The sequence below is a fragment of the Patiria miniata genome, unplaced genomic scaffold (genome assembly GCF_015706575.1).
Source record: "Patiria miniata isolate m_02_andy unplaced genomic scaffold, ASM1570657v1 HiC_scaffold_2, whole genome shotgun sequence".
Classification (NCBI taxonomy): Eukaryota; Metazoa; Echinodermata; class Asteroidea; order Valvatida; family Asterinidae; genus Patiria; species Patiria miniata.
This window is the reverse complement of record NW_024037058.1, coordinates 6,155,279-6,177,426: the sequence shown is the minus strand read 5'-3', so window position 1 is coordinate 6,177,426 and position 22,148 is coordinate 6,155,279. Positions and strand designations below refer to the sequence as shown.

General features: G+C 37.6%; 2 protein-coding genes across 2 annotated transcripts; both read right to left on the bottom strand.

The window, feature by feature from the left end:
• Positions 1 to 3,349: 3,349 nt before the first annotated feature.
• Positions 3,350 to 5,401, bottom strand: LOC119726884 (E3 ubiquitin-protein ligase TRIM71-like). The gene is made up of 2 exons (XM_038198738.1): positions 4,141 to 5,401; positions 3,350 to 3,495 (listed from the first exon to the last, which is right to left on the bottom strand). Exons 1-2 carry the CDS (start codon positions 5,399 to 5,401, stop codon positions 3,350 to 3,352), a joined length of 1,407 nt encoding a protein of 468 aa, XP_038054666.1.
• Positions 5,402 to 16,735: 11,334 nt separating this feature from the next.
• On the bottom strand, positions 16,736 to 19,220 carry LOC119726816 (E3 ubiquitin-protein ligase TRIM71-like). Its single transcript, XM_038198676.1, has one exon. The coding sequence runs from the start codon at positions 18,798 to 18,800 to the stop codon at positions 16,788 to 16,790; it is 2,013 nt and encodes a 670-aa protein (XP_038054604.1). The 5' UTR covers positions 18,801 to 19,220; the 3' UTR covers positions 16,736 to 16,787.
• Between the last annotated feature and the right edge of the window lie 2,928 nt (positions 19,221 to 22,148).

Sequence of the window (22,148 nt, the reverse complement as noted above, 5' to 3'; positions counted from 1 at the left end):
AGTACAAAAGTTATATACTTTTCAAAGGCAGATTTGTAACTTTATCAAAATGCAAATTGTACATGCTTCATACATTTAAATATTGTACACATGTATAATCAATCAGACTCATTGACAAATAGAGATTTGTCACTTCGTCAACAACGAAAATAAAATGAAGTTGTCACACATTCACCTCGTGGTGTAATTAGCCTTTAATATTATGAACAATACAATTGTGTGTCTCAAAATTTTGGAATTACATAGAGTTGTATCATAAAATGTTAGAAAATCAAAAAAGCTGATATTCCTTAAAATCTGGGTTTCAGTGGATTTATCACATTGACAAAATGGTGACGATATGTTCAGATAAATTAGTTCACAGTGTTACTGATCAACAACAGCTTGACTTTTTCTTTCCCTAAAAGAAAGCTGGGACTGTCTTTACAGGGAGAGTACAAAAAAAATCTATGAAATACTTTTTTTTACAAAGCCTTTATGCAAGATTGGTGGACCAGTGATAATCAGTTATCAAATTATTTCAAATAAATCTGTGATTTGATTGATTCTTAAATTCAAAAGTTCAGTAATTAAATCAAATAAATGTGACAACTACCATGCTCTGTACATACATGTAATGTACATCCTTTCTATTTTTGAGATTGCTATCACTGTTTGATTCTCGAAATTGAGAATATTCTACCTAATATTTCCCTTTCCTTAGAGTAAGATCATTTGTTTTATTACACTTTTTTTGGTGAAAACTTGGGCATGAAAAATGGTAGGCAGTGATGGTTGGTTACAAGTGTTATACATTGTAAGTGGATTATGTATAATTGTACAATGAGATTTGACCTGACTTCCAAGATGGGTGCTGCAATTAATTGCACTGGCAACTAACAATGGGAGTCTATGCGATTAGTTCCGATTGACTGTTTGTGCTGAACAGCGTTTACATGTTATTGTACTCCTGCACTCTTCTGCACTGTAACCAAGTAATAAAAACAGAATCCTTCAATTGTCAGTAAGAAGCTTAAGGAAATCATTTTTATGTATGAGCTAATATTCAGGGGAATATTTGTCAATTTCAGTCCTGTTTGTGATATACATGTAAAAGGATGTTTCCAGTATTTAGGATAATCCCCTGTGAACAATGCATGCATGAGTATCACTGAATAGTGATTACTTTGTTTCTGAATTTGTTTCTGACAAAGTCTCAAGAGAACTGAAAAGCATGTTGCATTGAAACTGTGTATGTTCATGCATAGGGATGTGTTATATACAACCCAGGGCTATATACAAAAGTTGAGGTGACGTCAATAATGATGTCATCATGTAATTTTATATAGACATACATTTAAAGCTTTGATGATGAATGCCACATATAATGAACGGCATATGCCGTTCATTATATGTGAAAACAAATAACGTAAATACAAGTCTGACCCCAGATGTGTTGACTCAATATACATTGCACACTGGCTTTCAATAGGCCATGTGCCAACCTCATAATATATTCCTTCCATTTTCTCAAACTTTGTTCATCAAGCCAGCCAGGCCAAGAGAGAAGGTAACTTGGTCTTTCAACATTTAGCAAACCGATACCAATACATATGTACTTATTCAAGATACAAAACAAGTTGGTCATTCTTTATACATGTGGAGTCCAACTAAAGACTTTTTCTGTCCCTGTAACATTTTTCCTTTCAAGTGGCATAAAAAAATTACTTCCAAACAATTGTATTTGTTTGGGCAGGTTATTTGCTTGATGTAAGTACTCTTGGAAGACGAATACATACATTATGACGGATTGAATCCTGAGCTACAAAATATCAGGTGACGGATGTATGGGCCAGGCAAAAAGTAGACCCCAAATGTACAGAATGATCCAAATGCATCATCTGTTGTCTTATCATTCCACAAAAAGAAAAATACAAATTTACAAATTTACCAATACATGTACTTATTCAAGATGCAAAACAAGTTGGTCATTCTGTATACATGTGGAGTCCAACTAATGACTTTTTTCTGTCCCTGTAACATTTTCCTTTCAAGTGGCATAAAAAAATTACTTCCAAACAATTGTATATTTGGGGGCAGGTTATTTGCTTCACATAAGTACTCTTGGAAGAAGAATACATACATTATGAAGGATTGCATCCCCAATTACAAAATAACAGGTGACAGATGTATGGACTAGGCAAAAAGTGGACCCCGAATGTACAATGTATAGAATGATCCAAATGCATCATCTGTTGTCTTATCATTCCACAAAAAAGAAAAATATAAATTTACAAATTTACAACCCAATTATTAAGCAACATTTGCATTCATCCATGTATAACTAAAAGTTTTATACAAGTTGTATTTCAATACAAATAGTTTACATAGCTACAGAGATGTTAATGTATGACGCATTAATATGATGTGACACTCAGAAAAAAAAATGTGTGAAAGAAACAACCAAGGGACTGCATATGATTTTTTGTTAAACTTTAACATTGATTACACATGAATCTGTCATGCAGTTGCTTCTTGGTCATTACTTTTGTCTTTTGTAGGTATACAATTTTTCCTATTTCAAATATAAGTTGCAGTCATTTAATCATAATGAAATCTGTGTGTAGTTATCCCATCTATTGAAAAACCTAGCAAAAAATTGAAGGAATTTTTTTTTCTCAGCGAGATGATATCTGATATATATCATATGATATGATATATTTGCAGACTGTGTGCTGATATTCTGAGAATATTAGCCTGTAATCTTGTGGTTATTATTTTCTAAGTGTATTTAGAATCGGTGAAAAAACCTTTGTACATATGTACACATTTTAGGACCAAAAATCATTGCTTTTAAAGTATATTTTGCAATGAGTTTGCCAACTTTGAGATGAGGTAACCAAACAAAAAGTATTTTACACCGAATTTTTTTTCTATATTTTGTAAAAAAATGTGCATGTTGGGTTATAAGTTTTATCCAGTTCATCTCAACATCACGTGATGTACGGGGTCAGATTTAAGGTCAAATTGTCATACCTCAAATTGCTCCAACATGGAAAATAATGGTACATTTTGATTTCTTATGATGTATCCTTTCCAAAGAAGCCAAGATTGACAAACCTAGCCAACATGTAATGAAGATATGGTCATTTGGAAATTGGCAGCCATGCAAATTTTGACCAAAATTTTAAGTGGCAGCCTGAAAACCGTAGTCCGATTGCTCTTAAACTTAAGATTTTAGCTTAATTTACTAAAATACTCCATACACTAAATGTGAACTTATTTGAAGGAGGTGGGGTTTACTTTACTTTTGGGGGGTGATTGGACATGGAATGCCCATATAGTAGTTTTTCTGAGTGTAATTATGTCCTCAAGGACGATGATATATCTGTATAGTCTTTCTTGCTGCCACTACCAGATCACCACCTGATGTGATTGTGATGCCCTGTGGACAACCACATCCCTTGATCACGCGTCCAATGTACCTGCCATCAGGACTGTAATGCAAAATGTCACCTGTTGAATATCCACCCACAGCAACATAAATGCTGCTATCACTGTCACAGCACACACCTAAAGTTTTCTCTTTCGTGTCTACCAAGAATTCACCTGTTCCATCATAGTCGACAGATACTAACTCTTGGGGTGTTGTGTAGATAAGGCGGTGATTGTACATTGTCAGATAACATCCAACGAATGGAGCAGGCAGTCTCCTGATGAGGGATCCATCTGGGTTGTGTAGAGATATCTCATCCATGCCTTCATAACCCACTGCTATCAGATTGCTGTCATCCACTGCAAGGCATGATGGTCGACTATCTGACCCTTGACGTGGTCTGAACTGATGAAGGATATTATGTTTGTTGTTGAAGACCTTGACTTCTTGACCGTCTAGAACATGGAGCTTGTCATCCTTGCTTACTGCAATACACCTTACATCAGTGAGGGGTCTGTACCATTCTTCCATTGCGATGGTAAAAGATGTTGCTTTCTTAGTATCATAATGCGGTGCATTATTATGCAGTGCATTTTTTAGCAGTGCATTATTCCAACTGTCATATAGAAGTATTTTATTGTTGGAGAGTGCTGCAACTTTTCTGCATAAGGATGTTACTGTCAAGTTCTCAATTTCAGTCTTCAGTTTCCACTTCACATTCTCACTTGATCTTCCAGATCTTGGTGATTGCTGTGCAACAGCCTCAGTATGTTCCTCCAAAATGAGACCACCAAGTGACTCACCACATGCATTCTTAACTTCAGTCTTCAGTTTGCACTTTGCCTTCTTACTTGATCTTCCACATCTTGGTGATTGCTTTTCTGCAGCTTTTGACTCTTCTTCCAGAACGAGACTCCCAAGTGACCTATCACCTTCTTCAAAGTCCATGAAGTTAAAGTTTTCAGGAACTTGCTGTGGCTGCTTCCCTGTCAATTCACTGAGGTTATGCAAGAGCTTCTGCTGAAGTTCAAGAATCTCATAGCAACTTGCTTGATTCATGAATTGTTCCACCTCCTCCAGCTTCTGCTCTGTTTGTGTCACGTCTTTCCCGTTGGTAGCTTGAGCGGCTTCGATAGCTTTGATTCTCTCTTGATAAATCCTTTCAGTCTTTTGTAACAGTTTCTGCTCCTCCTTTTTGATTTTGGCAGCTTTTTCTGAGATTTTCCTTGTAGTGTCAGTGAACATGGTGTTGAGTTTCTTGCGAGATTTGCATGTCTGCTGTATGGTAGTGGTCAGTTCCGTTTTACTCCTCTCAGCTTTTACTACCAGTTGTTCAACTTTTATTTTACATTGCTTAAAAGCCTCAGGTAAGTCAGTGAGTGAGTGTTTTGCATGATCAACTACAGAGCAAGTTGTGCATATGACTTGCTCACATGAGTTGCAGTAGACATTGAGATTCTGATCTAGGTGCTTGCTACATTTGGGAACTTCTTCTCTTAGTTTGCTCTTGTAGACTATCTCTCCTGATCGAAGTTGAGCCAGTGTGTAGATTTTATGAGATTTCATGACAGTCATACGCCCATGAGCCTTTTCACATTCTTGACAGAGGAAATGATCACAGTCCATGCATCTTGAAATAGCCTGATTCTCCTCATCACAGGCTTGACATTTGATGTCTGACCCTTGACCTTCCAGTAGCTTTTCCTGCATTGTAACTTCCTCCACCAGGGCACTGAATGCAAAGTTATTAGGGAGATCAGCAACCCCAGGCCCTTTCAACATAGTTTTACGTCTGCACAGAGGACATGTCAGTTTTGTACCACTGGGATCTTGGCTCTTTCTGAGCTCTTGAAGGCATTGCAGGCAAAAACTATGTAAACAGTCCAGCAGTTTGGGCTGCCTGAAACGGTTGGTGCAGATGGAGCATTCCAGATGATGCACACTAATCTTCTCCAACACTGATTGCACTGTAACATTAGATGCCATCTTCACTGGTTGGTTTGATGTAATAGTGGTAGATAGACCTTAAATCTGAAAATGAAGCACATTGATTAAAAGGTTTAGGATTTGCATGTATTCAAATTTCAAATGATGATATGGTTGTTGTAAGCATAGATAAGTTGATACAAAAATGCACCTACGCAAACCGGCAAAATCAAACTTGATAGTGAAATTCCAACTCATGTTTCTTCTGAAAAAAAAGTCATCTTGGGCAGAAATTTCACAAATAAATTATTTATTTTTGAACTAAAAGAGAAAAATATACAGAAGTTGTCTGATCTTGAACGGGTTGCGATCAAGATAAACGTGCAATATCCAATTGACCAAGCACAGTTTTGTTCCGTATTGCTACATAGTAGCCATGGAAGTTGTCAATATGCCTGCTGTAGCTAGCATCAAAACACAGATAATGTTTGGCTGAAGAACATTTTGATAGAGAAACTGACGCTTTTCAGGCTGAGTAGTGATATTTATAAATGGTCAATTTCATACTTCTTTTTCAACAATGCCAATTGTTTTATGTTATGTTTGTTGGAAATATAAAATTAAAAATTGGCCAAACGTTGTATAAATATTTAAAACTGTAAAATTGGCAAAGATTTTTTTTAAATCAGTGGATCTGCAATCTAAAATTCAACAAATGTGGCCTAAAGTATTATTTGTTTACGTTTATATGAACTGAAAAATAGGACTTATCCATTGATAGCGTGGTAGGTCATGTCGGTAGGTGCATGTGTGCATGAATTCAGTTTTCTGCATAAATTTTGTGCTTTCATGAACTTCTTCAGACTGCTTTATCAAACACACTGTTCATAGTGCATCAGAGAAGGAAACTGAAGTACCGTACAAATTGGTAGTCAAATGTCTGCACAGATTCCTATGCCTATTGTGTTACATTTGTCAAGCTTATTCTCAACTAGCCCCATAAATGTGGCCTATTTACTGGACTGCCTCCGTAAACATAGGCCACACATCCACATATGTACAAAAAATGTGTCGACTTTGCCAAATTTTGATTTTCACATTTAGGCTTACTTTGTAGATTTGTTTTGCTTTATAAGCATTCTCACCCTCTATATAGGCTAATCAGAAAGTGCTGCCTTTTTCAGATGGTTAATTTTTGTAAAATTTCATGTTGAAATTTTGATACGCAAACGTGTGCAAATGTATCTGGAAATTTCACGAAAAATGAACATCTGAAAAAAGGCAGCACTTTCTGATTAGCCTATATAGAGGGTGAGAATGCTTCTAAAGCAAAAAAAATCTACAAAGTAAGCCTAAATGTGAAAATCAAAATTTGGCAAAGTCGACACGTTTTTTGTACATGTGGATGTGTGGCCTATGTTTACGGAGGCAGTCCAGTAAATGGGCCACATTTATGGGGCTAATTCTCAACTAAACATACCTGAATGATGTCAGAAGATATTTCTGCAATCAGTTTGGCTGTTTGATGAAGAAACTGGTGGACTATTTGGTGGATTCTCACTCTCTGGATTGACTTGAATGTCTGTAGGGTGTGGCATTGCTCACTGCCTGTAAATTCCCAATTCTATAAATACACCAGACTGCAATGGATCACAGGTCACACAGTTGAACTTGTATTGCCTAGTCAACAGGTATTGTTATTTTGTGAACCCTTTCAAAGGCCCAGTTTCTGGTACAATAGATTTACCAAAGGCCTGTTCCAGTCATTGTGTTACACTGAAGCGGAAATATGAATTTAACACACATGTGATATGTTGAACTATAGGCCTACCTGTACATGTTTGTACATCTGTATGAAGGGAATATTTGCAAAAATCTTTGCATGACACTCACTAGATTACAGTACAACATATAGAACATAATAAGTTGGTTATTCCTGTCAGTCCCATTTGGAAATCTTGAAACCTAAATACAGCATTGTATGGCATCTTATACACATAATATTCCTTTTCACATTTCTAAAGGAATTTTCATGATTATTTGAAGACTGTGAACAGTGTCTATACTGTGCATAAATAATTACAATTCAGACATTTGATATGGGATTGCAATATCAGATATTTGTGATGGCTTTAGTTAAGTTTAAAAAAATGCTTTTAAAGTAACAGATTTTCCCAAAGAAGCATTGTTTCTTTTGGTGTCAAGCTTGCAAAGAAAACAAAAACAAGTAAATAATCATTTTAAAGGTTTCTCGCATCAAAAGTGAGTTCATTATGGGTGTACTGGACATGGACTGCAAAATGCAACCTGTGCCCCAGTGTGTAATGTGTTGGTCATACATGTACATAGCAACCGAGGCCAAATGCAGCCCTTGGGTGTTAAAAACGTCATATCCCACACAGTGGCCTATCCAGCTTTTTATGTCAGGGGGGCAACCGCACTCACACATCCCCGAACACTCGGCCTTCGTAAAATCAAAAAAGGGGGGGGGGGGGCGGGCTGGTACCCATTATCCAAATGGGGGCGCTCTTCAAAACTGACCATTATTACGCATACTGGAAAATATATGCCGATTTTCATGGCTCATTGTAATGATTTTTGAGTTTGGTTTCTTTTTTTTTTCGTGTCAGAACTCTCTAACCATTTATGGAAATAGTTACTAAAAAAATATCTTTCAAAAAAGCTGCAGGGGGCATGGGACAAGGTGCCCCCCCCCCCCCATCCCCTCCCCTGCCCCCTCCCCTGGATACACCACTGCTCCCACATCACGTTAGTCAACAATTGTCAATTGTAATTGAAGTCTGAGCTAGAAAGAGAAAAAGTATTGTAACATGTGTTGTCAATTTGTTTACTTTAAACTTCAGGTGCTAAATGAAATGTCAGTGGCAGTCAACTGTGAGGAAGCCAAGAAACCTGTCTGCAAAAACAAGAACAGATTCCCCAATGTACTTCAATGTACAGGTAAGTGTATTTTGTAGAAGTTAGTATACTTTTAAATAGACCGTCAAGTTGAAAAGTGGCCTCTTGAGGCAAACACTTGTTGGCACACTCACACTGCATTGTGGATTGTTCTTAATTGTAGGGAGATGGGTGCTAAGAATATCCTCATGGGTGCTATGGAATATCCTCATGCATAGCAAGGGTCTCATATGGAGAACTAGGGCGCATTTGCTCATTCGCCACTAGTGCAGCTCTGTTTACGTGGGAAGACTGGCACATTTCAGGGCGCTCTGAGCAAACTTTCATTAATATGCGGAAAGTGTGTTGGTTAAACTTACTTCCTCGCATCGCATCACAAAATACAGATTTCTCTCTTTCATATGAATATCATTTCTTCATGATTGGAGGCGAAGAACTATGTGCACTTTTTCATTGAAAAACGGGCAACTCAGTGAAAATTTCGCGTTTCCTATGGAGGTCACGGCACATTTCCCCGATTTTTGAGGGTGCGGGTTTACTTCTTCGAACAGCACACGTGTGAACTCGGTCGCATACAATTACCTCGCACGGTTTCTGAAAGAGGAAACAATAAGCTTTCCATTCATGTAACAATCATTTTGATTGGTTGAGAAGAACAAGGGGCACTTTTCTTGTCAAATCAGACATCGCTTTTGTTCTGAGGTACGACCTGCTGTTCATTTATAGTCCGGTCTACGGACCTATTGCAACCGCGGCACTTGCGTATGTGGTGTGCAGCGGTCTGGCGACTGGCACCAGACTTGCCCATGACACGCTTCCGCCGTAGATTTTACTTGTCGAACGAGCCATGTGTACTATTCTCGTATTTGTTTTGATGCTCTGATCTATTTCAATCGATTTACTCATATTGTTGATGACAAGGATGCTTTTCTGCTCTGTGTAGGTCTTTTTGTAAACCTGCTAGACTTCATTTTGGTGCCATTTTAGCCTCCTTTTTTTTACCGCAAATGCCAACCTGATCGCGTGGATCAGTTCATCTCATGTAGAGGGGTGATACGTGTAGTGCCAGCCTGCCAGCGTGGGATGCACACGTGGCATACACATGTACTTGCAGTGCATGAAGAGGTGAGATTTTTAGCTTTATTTTACATGTGATGTTTACTTAAAAATAGCCATGATAAGTGTACAAACCCCATGACTTTCATTTCTGTTTTCAACAGTGAACTTGCTGAGTGATTTATTGATTGTTTCGATGGTTTACATGTATTTCCATACAGATTTCATGGCTGATTCTGATGACAGCAATTTGAGAAGCTCGAGGCTCCGGCAAACTGGACGAGTGGACTACCGGCTGTTGAACAGTGGACCATCTTTGCCAACGGATCGGGTAGGCCTACCGAAAAAGTCTTAGTCAACAACTAAACTTTACAGTTTGGTGGTGGTGGACTCTAAATTTGTTCAAGACAAACTTTTTGTAAAGGTCCACTACACAGATGAGGAATGGAAATCTGCAGAATATGATGAATGGCGGCCAGCTGATGCAATAATTGACATTCCCAACTGCTTTGTGGAAAGTACTCCGGAGGGAAGGGCCTTCTTTGTGGAGCAGCTCAAGATTTCCATCAAGGAGTCACTCCATGGCCAACGCAAAGTTGACAGTATTATGAACATTGAATTGCCAATCCAGAGAGAGTTGTTTGACGAAATTGCATCGCTTGGGAAACTTACAGAATCCCGTCAATTCCATTTGGAACTTTTGACGGCCTTTAACTCTCTTTTAGGAGAAGGATGGCACTGGCGAATTTTTAATAGCCAAGGAGACTTTGCTTTTGTGACACCTCACACAGTCAGCTTTCGACTCACCGAGAGAAAGCCCCTGGAGCAGTTTTCTTCCGATGGTAACTTGGAAATTATCCATAGAGGTTTTGTATTTAAATTGAAATTCGTCCGTGGAATGGGAAACAAGTTTGATTTCCAGTCCTTTTCCAAATAATCCCCCAGGTCACTTGTCTTCTTCTCTGCACAGGTTCTTCTGTTATTGTATATCACTATATAGGATTTTGACATCATATTGTAGTAATGTATTAATAATTTAATTTAAAATTGCACGTACATGTGCATGTACATGTACGTGTAACTGCACTATAGCAAGCGGTTAATTCCCACACGTTTTAACACAAGGTGTATCAGTGTTTGTTGTCACATGATTTTCACATGATTTTCTTTCACATTCTTTTTCTCCAACGCCATGGATCTTTTTGGTCCTTTCATAATTTTGCTTTTGGCATTGATGTCCATTGTACGTCCTGTTTGTGCAACTCCTGATGAAACAGACACATATGCTCGTATTGTTGAGATTGACGTTTCTGACATTTTTCTGTTCAATTTGGTCAGCAGTATTAATGGATGCCTCACGCACGAAAACATTCAATCCGTGTTTCAACGCATACTGGCAAAACATCATGTGTCCCTTGAAAATTGTAGGGTGAACTCTTTGAAGTTTCTTGAAAGTAAATTGGGTAGACTCTGGAAAAAATGGACAAGTGCGAAAGGAACAGGTGGACGTGAGAAATTGTTGGAAAGATGGGGAGAATCTGTATACAAAATGAAAGTCCAACACAAAACAGGCAGTCCAACTAAACGGAAACTAGAAAATGAGCTGGAGAATGAAAGTTGTAAAAGAAGAAAGTTGGAAAATGAGTTGAACGATACAGGGATTGAGCTGAAAAATGCTAAGGAAGAGAACAAAGAATTACAAAGGAAACTGCATAGATTATCAAATCCAGTAAAACGTCAACGAGGAGAAAGGGGTCGGAGCAAGGGGAAGGCTTGTTACAGTAAATCACAGAAACGTCGTCATAAAGATCAAAAAATCAAAATGGTTCAAGACGTGTTTGGAAACCTCAGTAACATGGGATGTCAGGCAATACATGTGAACACTCAGTTCCAAAATGATGATGGCCAAATTGTTCATGTAGTTTTAAATGAACAAAATGTCCCAGTCCAGAATACAATGAGCAAAGTGACTCAAGAAGAAATTGATGAAATGATATTCATTATGGACTCCTTTAACATTGCAGATAAAGCATACCATGAAATTGCCCAACGTGTTAGTTCCCTACCCAGAATGTGTAACATAAAGAAAAGAAGACACGAACTGAACAGCACGTTTGAAATCAAGACATTGGTTGGAAAGTACAGGGGTGTATTTAAGTCGTTGGCTGGTCACCTGGTTCAAACCTTAGGTAATCCTTCGAATAAGCATCTTATTCAGGATGGAACAGTGAAAATAAAGCTTAGTGGCGATGGGACACGGGCGGGAACCAAAAAACATCTCATAAATGTGACTTATACTATCATCGGTGATGAACACGGTCGGTCAGAACGTGGGAATTACCTGCTTGCTATAGTGCAATGCCCAGAGACAGGAGAATGTATACAAGAAGCTTTGAGGGAATTGATAGATGAGTTTAACAGTTTGGATTCGATTGCAATTGGGGAAAATGTGATCAGCATTGAAAAGTTCCTGGGCGGTGATCTAAAATTTCTAAATCAAATCACCGGCATAGGGGGTTTTGCGTCTACATTCTCCTGTCTCTGGTGCAAATGTCCAAAACTTGAACGGGCAGACATGACTAAAGTTTGGTCAATGGCAGATACAAGTAAGGGAGCGAAAATGGTCAAAGAAATCATTGAATGCTCCCAGAAGCCGAAGTCCAGTAAAACCAGATTTAACTGCAATTCTGCGCCGATATTTCCTTCTGTCCCCATTGTTAAAGTCATCCCAGACATGTTACATTTGTTCTTGAGGATCATGGATCAACTAGTATATCAACTGACATTTTACCTCCAGCAGTGTGATAATATTACACGGCTAAATCCAAACCTCAAATTAGAAACCTGCAGCAATCTGATGCGATTTCAGAATTTCATTAATGACTTAGGAATCACTGACTGGAAATATGCAGTACAAGATTCAAAAATCCAGGCACGGACTTTTACAGGACCAGAACACAGGAGAATTTTGGCAAAAATTGATTTGGCTGTAATCATTCCAGACCACCCAAAGTTACAACAAATTCAAACCCTGTGGAATAGTTTCAGATCATTGATAAGTCAGTTGAACAAAGATTCTGCATCAGCTGAGATTGATGAATTTCAGTCATCAGCCAAGGAATGGGTAATGTTGTACCAGAATGTGTACTTGGCAAAAGATGTAACTCCCTACATGCACGTCCTTGCAAACCATATACATGAAGTCATGCGCCTATATGGAAATCCATCGTTTTTCTGTCAGCAAGGTCTTGAGAAGCTGAACGACTTTGTAACCAAGTGGTATTTCCGATCCTCAAACTTTGGGACGGATGCACTCAAACAGGTAATGCAAAAACAAAATAGATTGAGGTACTTGGAAACAAATTGTAAACGTTCTCCCAAGTGGGCGGTGCAGTGTAGTTCATGTAAACAACATGGTCACAACAGACTGACGTGTTCCTTGCATTAAATTAATGTGCAAAGTGAACATATCATATGTTGTCTTATTTTGAATCCCTTAAGAATCAACATAACAAACGGTAGGCCCTATGAAAGGAGATTTGTGTACTTTTACTGTAATTTATATTTCACGATTACATGTAAATGCGTGTTACATTTATGGCAGGTGCATAAAGTATCATGTAGTTTCATTGTTTACGATGAAATGTTACTAATTTTAGGGCTACTTTTTGATGTATTTCATTGCTATTTTTATGTGAGTTGCCAGTCAGTAACAGAGAACGACATAGAGCTGGAACTCGGCTTATTTGCCACTAATGCCACGTTTGTGCACTTTGTGTTTTCTAAAACTGATTTTTGTGTCTTTCTTGTTAGCTTTTTACATGTATGTGTTTAGCCATTTAGAATAGAGTGTAGCTTTATACATGTATTTATATCTTCACACTGTATTTTTTTTTATGAAAGAAATATGTAACCTAAGGCTTCCTTTGCATACAGAACATTCAGGTTTCAATATGAAATAAGAATTTAGATTCACAACATGAATCCAGTGTTAAATTTTGCAAAAGGAATACGCTAATGGTACCGCTATAACTATTAGTGTTAATAATTTTGATATGAGTTTCCAATCTGTGCATTCAAGTTTCAACTCTACAATTTAATTGCCACATTATGCCACTATTTAATTAAACAATGCCATTTTCATGCCTACTTAACATGTTTTCCAGAGAACTTGTATGATGCCATATAACTATTTTTTGCCATATAACTATTTTTCATAACAAATACTACATTCTACCTCAAAAGTATATATTTAAATGTGCAGCTTCTATTTTGTTAATTTAGCATTTGTTATTCATTATTTGATGGTTAATAATGGCATGCGAATTGAAGCCATTACAAGCTGATACAAAGGTTTTACATTGAGTTATTCAAGGCAGTATTAAAAATAAAAGTGACAAAGTTTTCCAACGAACATACTGTTCCCAGAAGTTTTTTTATTCACACCATGTTGATGTACATTTTGTACATGTACATTGCATACCCGCGTTGAAGTTCTTTGTTTACACATAATGTTTTCCCCTAATTCGCGAAATGGAATGGTCCTCCTTCTGTGCTGACCCAGAGTGGGGCTGTGAAGGTCGCGGGGTCAATTCACCCTGCTGTGTGTGACCGCAGAGCAGGGCTGTGATTTTCTGCACATATGAGTGGCAAAGTTCTCCATATGATGAAATGCAAGCAGATTCGGCAAGTAATTAATGCAAAACAAGACTGTGTTTTGACCTCGATATTCTGACCATTCAGCGGGCGTCTTCTATATCGGGTCTAATTCGGTAACCCGTTGTCATGTACATCTAATAAAACCTAGACACAACATATATTATGCTTTTACGTTGTAAATTATGTTAGCAAAAATAGCCTATGTCAAGCGGACTGTATCGATACGTTACGCGATGCCCAAACATCCTGTGACTTTGAATTATCATCATGTGGTATTTTGAATAACAGACGTAATGAGAATGCCCTCTTGTGCATTCAAGTTTCACCCACGGTCAGCGTTCCTGTATGTTAACAGTTTTGAAAGCCAATGTCAGGTTTTATTAGATCTCTATGTCCATTGTTGTATTAGAAAAGCATGACATCAAAATTGACCAATCAACAGCTTAGTCCAGATTTCTGAATGAAATGATGTCATGTCACCTCATGGCCGGCGCGCGGGGTCGCATAAATGTGCATGCATAGATACATGAGACGTTAGGCCAGAGACAGAGAGGGTGATACAACGGGTGATACTCAGACTGTAGATTTATTCCTACAAAATCATTTTATATTTCATTTTACTCAAAAAAGAGTGGACTGCAACATAGGCAATTAAAGGGGGTTGATACCATTCAAACTTTTTTTGTTTTGTTCGTAACTAGTGTTAGTTGTAAATATGTGAGGGACTGTTAAACCCGATGTGTGTACTTTCAATGGTGTAAATATGGGGCACGTGCATGAGTTCCACACAACAAATGTATATGTTGCCTTCAGTTACCCCCCCCCCCCCCTCCAAAAAATCAATGAACCCCCAGGTGCCCCCAGCAGCTCAGTTATGCTGCTGGTACCTTTAGAAAGTTCCAGATGCAGATTAGTAACTTTGAATCTTTGCTGACATTTGTTTGCCATTGTTGTCATGGAAGCTCCGTTCTCTTGGAGAGATATTCTGTTGGCTAATTAAAGCAAATGCTCATTGCTTCATTTAGACTACTTGGTCTATCAGCATTTAGTACACCAATACTTATTCAAAGAAGCAAAAGCCTCCAATCCTTTATGGAATAAACTAAACTATTATTGTAATGTTACAGAACCTCTCACAAGTAGGTCATTTTATACATTAAAGGGAATATACAACATTTGCAAACATCGAAAAATAAAACTACCAAGTTTTTGCGAAATTCCTTAATAGGATGTTGGTAAATGACAGTCTAAAGCATCCTGTAAAATTATGGCACCTGGTATACTGTCATTTTCAAGAAAAGTGGTATTTTTGTATCAATTTCCAACGCTGATCGGCCGATCAGCGTTGGAAACAACTGGCTTTTTTTCAAATACTGGCCCCAATTGACCATTGCACTTGTTTGCAATCGATTACAAACCTATGAACGGGTACAAGCCAGCTAGACTGGTTCCCTGACCTTACAATTCCCCAATGTATGTAAACTGCTCTGTTTCTTCTTATATGGAGTCAGGGAACCAGACTACAGGAAAATGATCGTTTTTCTTGGTTTTTATAGCATTTTCGATCCCAAAACCTCCAAAAAGTCAGTGTAACTATATTTGCTTTATATTTCCAACCCCCCAATTCCATCCATTTCTGAAAATTACAGCAAAAGCAAATGATGTATATTCCCTTTAAGGGTCCAAAGTCGGACATTTTTCCTGTCCCTGTAACCTCCGAAATTTATCATTTGCCATTCAAGTGGCATTTCAAATGACTTCAAACTAATTATTATTTGTTGGGTAGGTCATTTGATTCACAGAAGCATTCTTGGAGAAAGAGTACACACATTAAGGAGTGCATCTGCTATTGCAAAATTGTTGATGCCAGACGTATAGGGACAGGAAAAACTGGACCCCAAATTCAAAGAATGTTCTAAATGCATCTTCTATTGTAGTATGTAAACAATCACATATGAGAAAGGCAGAAAAAAATATTTCAATTTACAAATGTACATCCATCATACCAACCACATTTGCAAACATCCATGTATCATTGCAGTAGAATGCACAAGGTTTTCATTTTCAACTTGGTTGTAAATGTAATAAAACTAATATTAGTTTGATGATGCACTCGGAAAGCACTGTAAAAGAGACAACCAAGGGATTGCATATGATTTACTTTGAAACTATCACTTTAGTTCAAAATCACATATTTCCTTCAGTTGCTTTTGAGTATTTACTTTTGTCTCATGTACACGGAGGTGCAAAATCTTTCTCATTTGAAACTAAGTTGTGTTTTTTTTAACTCAACAATTTTCCCCATAATTGGAAATATTGAATAACAAAATCCAAGGAAATCTTTACATTTCACAAAGGAGCAGGGTTATATCTTATACTTTTAAAACACATCATGCATTGACTTTGCATTTGCTGAGATGAATCCGAAAAAATTGAATTGCCTCTCGTGGTAATATTTTCCCTCTCGTTTTTTAATAATTTTAAAATGTGCAATCTGCCCTATTTGCAAACAATGTGAAGGGTCATTTCTTTGCTGTCATTATTGGGCCCCCAGATCTGTGATTTTATAGGAAGTAGCAAGTAGAGTGGGTGTTGAAGTCCAAGATTTTTTAAAGGGGAAGTGGTTGAGGTATGAGAGTCAACACGTACGGAGAGCAAATACCTTAGAAATAAACCAAACATAGAGTATTGTTGAATGTCTTATTCGAGAGATGAACTCTAAGGTTCTTTTCAGTGATAATTAACAATATTCAATGTCTGATGCAAGTGGTTGGTGGATACACTGGATAGCCCCAGTTTAATTAATCTGTCCTTACACTCGGTGATAGACCTTTACAGACTGTCCTGCAGCCACTACCAGATCACCATCTGATGTGAATGTGATGCCACGTGGAGAACCACATCCCTTGATGACACATCCAATGTACTTGCCATCAGGACTGTAATGCAGAATGTCACCTGTTGGATGTCCGCACACAGCAACATAGATGCTGCCATCACTGTCACAGCACACACCACTAGGGAACAAACCCCTCTGCATACTGGTCATGTCTACTGAGAATACACTGGCACCATAGTAGTCTACACATAACAACATTTTGTTGAACCATGTTGGGTAGCATGAGTAGATAAGGCACTGATTGTACATTGTCAGACAATTTGCAATCCTAGGAGCAGGCAGTCTCCTGATGAGGGATCCATCTGGGTTGTGTAGAGATATCTCATTCTTGCCTTTGTAAGCCACTGCTATCAGATTGCTGTCATCCACTGCAAGGCATGTTGGTTGGCTGTCTGACCCTCTACCTGGTGTGAACTGATGGAGGAGCTGATGTTGCTTGTTGAAGACCTTGACTACTGGACCATCTAGAGCAAGGAGCTTGTCATCCTTGCTCACTGCAATACACATTACATTGGTGAGGCCATTGATTTGCAGCCTTTGTGGAATTGGAGTTCTCTCATGTTGACTTCCCGGCAGTGAGACTGTGATGATTGGATGTATGGTAGGTGACATATTGGTTTTATGGAATAATATGTTTGATTTAATAGAGAGTGCCATTACTTTATTGTTGGAGAGTGCTTCAACATGTGTTATAAATGCATTTGGTAATTCAAAGTTCTTGACTTCAGTCTTCAGTTCCCATTTCTCCTTCACACATGATCTTGCAGGTCTTAGCTTTAGCTTTTCTGCAGCCCGTGGCTCCTCCAGAATGAGTCTCCCAAGTGACCTCTCACCTTCTTCAAAGTCCATGAAGTTAAAGTTGTCAGGAACTTGCTGTGGCTGTTTCCCTGTCAATTCACTAAGGTTATGCAAGAGTTTCTGCTGAAGTTCAAGAATCTCGTAGCAACTTGCTTGATTCATGAGTTGTTTGACCTCCTCCAGCTTGTGCTCTGTCTGTGACACCTCTTTGCTGTTGGTTGCTTGAGCAGCTTCAAGAGCTTTGAGTTTGTCTTTATAAATCATGTCTGTTTCTTTCAACAATTTCTGTTCTTCCTTTTGGATCTTTGCAATCTCCTGCTTGAACTTTGTAATCTCTTGTTGAGCCTTTTTGGAGATTTTGTTTTGAGTGTTGGCAAACATGGTGTCCAGCTCTTTTTGAGATTTTGAGGTCTCTTCTATGGTTGTGCTCAATTCTGTTTTTCTGCTCTCACTTTTTTGAACCATTTCTGTGACCTTCTTCTTACATTTCTCTGCAGCCTCAGTTAATCCAATGAGTGAGTGTTTTGCATGATCAAGTACAGAGCAAGTTATGCATATGATTTGCTCACATAAGTTGCAGTAGACATTCAGATTCTGATCTGGATGCTCGCCACATTTGGGAACTTCTTCTCTAAGTTTACTCTTGTAGACAATCTCTCCTGAACGAAGTTGAGCCATTGTATAGATTTTATGAGTTTTCATGACAGTCATACGTCCATGAGCCTTTTGACATTCTTGACAGAGGAAATGATCACAATCCATGCATCTTGAAATTGCCTGATTTTCCTCATCACAGGCTTGACATTTGATGTCTGACCCTTGACCTTCCAGTAGCTTTTTCTGCATTGTAACTTCCTCCACCAGGGCACTGAATGCAAAGTTATTAGGGAGATCAGCAACCCCAGACCCTTTCAACATGGTTTCACGTCTGCATAGAGGACATTGCAGCTTTGTACCGGTACCACTAGGATCTTGGCTCTGTCTCAGACCGTGGAGGCATTGCAGACAAAAACTATGCAAACAGTCCAGCAGTTTGGGCTGCCTGAAATGGTTGGTGCAGATGGAGCATTCTAGATGATCCACACTAATCTTCTGCAACACTGATTGAGCTGTGACATTAGATGCCATCTTGACCACTTGATGAGACACGTTTTTTGTTGAACCTATATGAATGGATAAAAGTATCAAAAGTTGACTTCAATATGAAATGATCCACTCCCACATTGTCAACATGTTTTGTTTCCTCAGTTCTTGGGTATCAATTGTAGCCCACTATTTTATATATTCAGTACATATAAATCCAGAGTGCATTGGGTGGCCCCACTTTCTGAAGGGGACACTTAGTTCTTAACAGTACCTCCTTACCTGTTGGGTAAGGGGGCGGGGTCAGAGTGGGATGCATGGCCCTCCCCCTTTTGGTGGTCATTCAATTCAATTCAACATTTGTTTCAACCATTTACCAAAACACAATTCAGTGCATGTATATTAAGGGTAATATGTATTTCATTTCATTTTATTTGCCATTTCTAAGGTAAGAACACAGACAGACACACAATACAATACAATACAAACACTTTAGGTAACAGGCCAGTGTAACGCAGACTAAACAAAACCAAAAGACCCAGCAAAATATTGATAACACCCCTGAAGGATTGCCAAAAACGAACTTCATCACTATCTGGTGGCTTTCCTTGAATGCTATCAAGTACAAAGAAAACAATTAACAAGCATACCTATGTATAAAATACCAATCCTGGGAAATATATTGCTGTTAGCAACAACAAAAGTTAAGACCAGGGTTGGCGATTTTTATTTATTTTTTTGATTTAAAAAAAAAAAAAAATCAGATTTATTTGGTTTAAAATTAAATCATATTTTGTTAATTTGAATCAGATTTTTATTTTATATTTTGAACTTTCAAATTGTTGGTATGTCTAAAAATGTGTCTAAATCGCCCCTTGCACCTTTACACCCATCACTTATTATACCCAACATCCACAAAACTCAATAAATTGGTAAATGCTTTTGATTTTCATTTTTTTATTGAATCAGTGATTAAATAAAATTAACTTGATTTCATCTACATGTAATCTCCATCAGTTCAATGGTACGTTAATACTGAAGACACTTACAAAAAAAAATATTAGTACAGCTCTGCATGGGCTTGCTGATTTCATAAAAACCCGCAGCACTGATCCTTGTGTAACTTATAGTGTTTGATTGATGATCCTTCATACAAGTTGGAAAACAGAAATCAGGCCTTGCACCTTTAAAAGGGATGATGTAAATCTCAATCTAAAAGTGTTATGGAGAAACGTTAGGAATAAGACTATCAATTAGGACTTTAATATTGTTGATTCAAAATATTACTGTAAACATATCAATGAATAGTCTAAGCAAACGTGAGTGTGCTGTCTTTAAAATTCAAACTTTGAAGAAAAACTTTTAAACTTGGATCTTGACTTTCAATGAAAACAATGATTTTGGGTAAAAATGATTATGCAAACCTACATAATGTAAGTTGAGTCCATGCTGATGAAGTACATTTAGGGGTGTTTGAATGTGTTATCAACATTTAACACTTTGTAATTAAGTGGAATCAGTTAATTTAAATGATTTGACCCTCAATTTATTTTGCCAAATCAGAAAAGGATTACAACTTTAAAAATTTATTTAGTTAGCCTTCATTTTTACCACAAGTCCACAACCACAAGAATAAGCGTTAATAATTTTTGTTTCTTTTAAAGGGAATAAACATCATTTGCTTTTGCTGTAATTTTCAGAAATGGATGGAATTGGGGGGTTGGAAATATATAGCAAATATAGTTACACTGACTTTTTTGAGGTTTTGGGTTCGAAAATGCTATAAAAACCAAGAAAAACAATAATTTTCCTGTAGTCTGGTTCCCTGACTCCATTGAAGAAGAAACAGAGCAGTTTACATATATTGGGGAATTGTAAGGTTAGGGAACCAGTCTAGCTGGCTTGTACCCGTTCATAGCTGTGTAATTGGTTGCAAACAAGTGCGATGGTCAACTGGGGCCAGTATTTGAAAAAAAAAGCCAGTTTTTTCCAATGCTGATCGGCCGATCAGCGTTGGAAATTGATACAAAAATACCGCTTTTGCAGGATGCTTTACACTGTCATTCACTAACAGTCCAGCAAGGTATTTCAAAATGATTTGGTAGTTTTATTTTTTGATGTTTGCAAATGTTGTATTTTCCCTTTAACCCTCTTTCTCTCCCAACACAAGGATTCAGTAAATTTTGTCAAAATTGATCTTTTTTGTTTGTAAAGTATGTTTTGGAAAACAACAATGGAAAAATAGTAGTTTCTCTTCTAAATTAATTGACAATGGTGTAGAATGTGTTTTCCTCAGTATTCTTATTTGCAGTTTGGTTAATTTGCACAAAACAGTACTATGATTACCACACTGGTTTAAACTGTTAAGAATTTAAATTTATTTCAATGTACCTGCACAGTTTCCCAAATGTTTAGATTATCTGAAAGTTTGAAACAAAAAGCCGTATCCTCTCTGAGTTATCTTGGTTTGCAGCATTGCTAATATTGCTAGCATCCTGACTTCAGGCGTGAACCCTGGCTGCATTCATAAACACATTCATGGCTTGCCCGTTGAACAAAGACAATTTCATATTGGGGAACAGCCAACATAGGGCTGGTCCGCGATAGCTCAGTTAGAAGAGTGTCAGTATGGTAATCTGCAGGTCATAGGTTCAACCCCCACTTAAAGTTCTTTGTTCAACTTATAAACTTTCATTTCAGATTCAGATTCAAATTTAGGATCAAGGATATTTTAGTCATCTCAAGGTAGACTGAACAGGGAAGTTTTTGTGCAAATCTAAGAGTATTATGCATTCGAGCATTGACTCTCTCTTTGGTAAGATCAATGCTGCACAAACTGGCATATTATTCCATGATTCTTAACAAATGTCATTAAATACACGAACAACATAAAATACATACACTTACCTGAATTGAAGTTAGTTTTAGAAAGAAATTCAAACTTATCCTTCTGGAAGATGTTGCAGTATCTGTAGTTTACACAGTTTGATGTGAATGCAATACACTGTACATGAACATGAATGTTGAACTATCATTGCACACAGGGCGTAAATTCCCACTTCCGTGTATACATGTCATGTACCGGATACTTTTAATCACACATCCGGTGCAGGTTTCCTGTGTATCAATATCAGTCAGTGTTTCCATGACTCCGGTGCCCCACAAAAATAGAATCAGAAGACAAATGCTATTCGTGCAGTAAGCAGCCCTGGTGATTTTCAAATTTCAGCCTGAAAATAATGTTTTAGTGTTAATTTAGTTTTGTTCCTACAGCAATCTACAGCTCACTTGGGTTGAAAAACAAATGGAGAATTTTTTTCTTTAAATTCCTATTGAATAAAATATATTTTGTTTAATCTATTTTTTTCCATTGTATTTCGCCACCACCCAAAA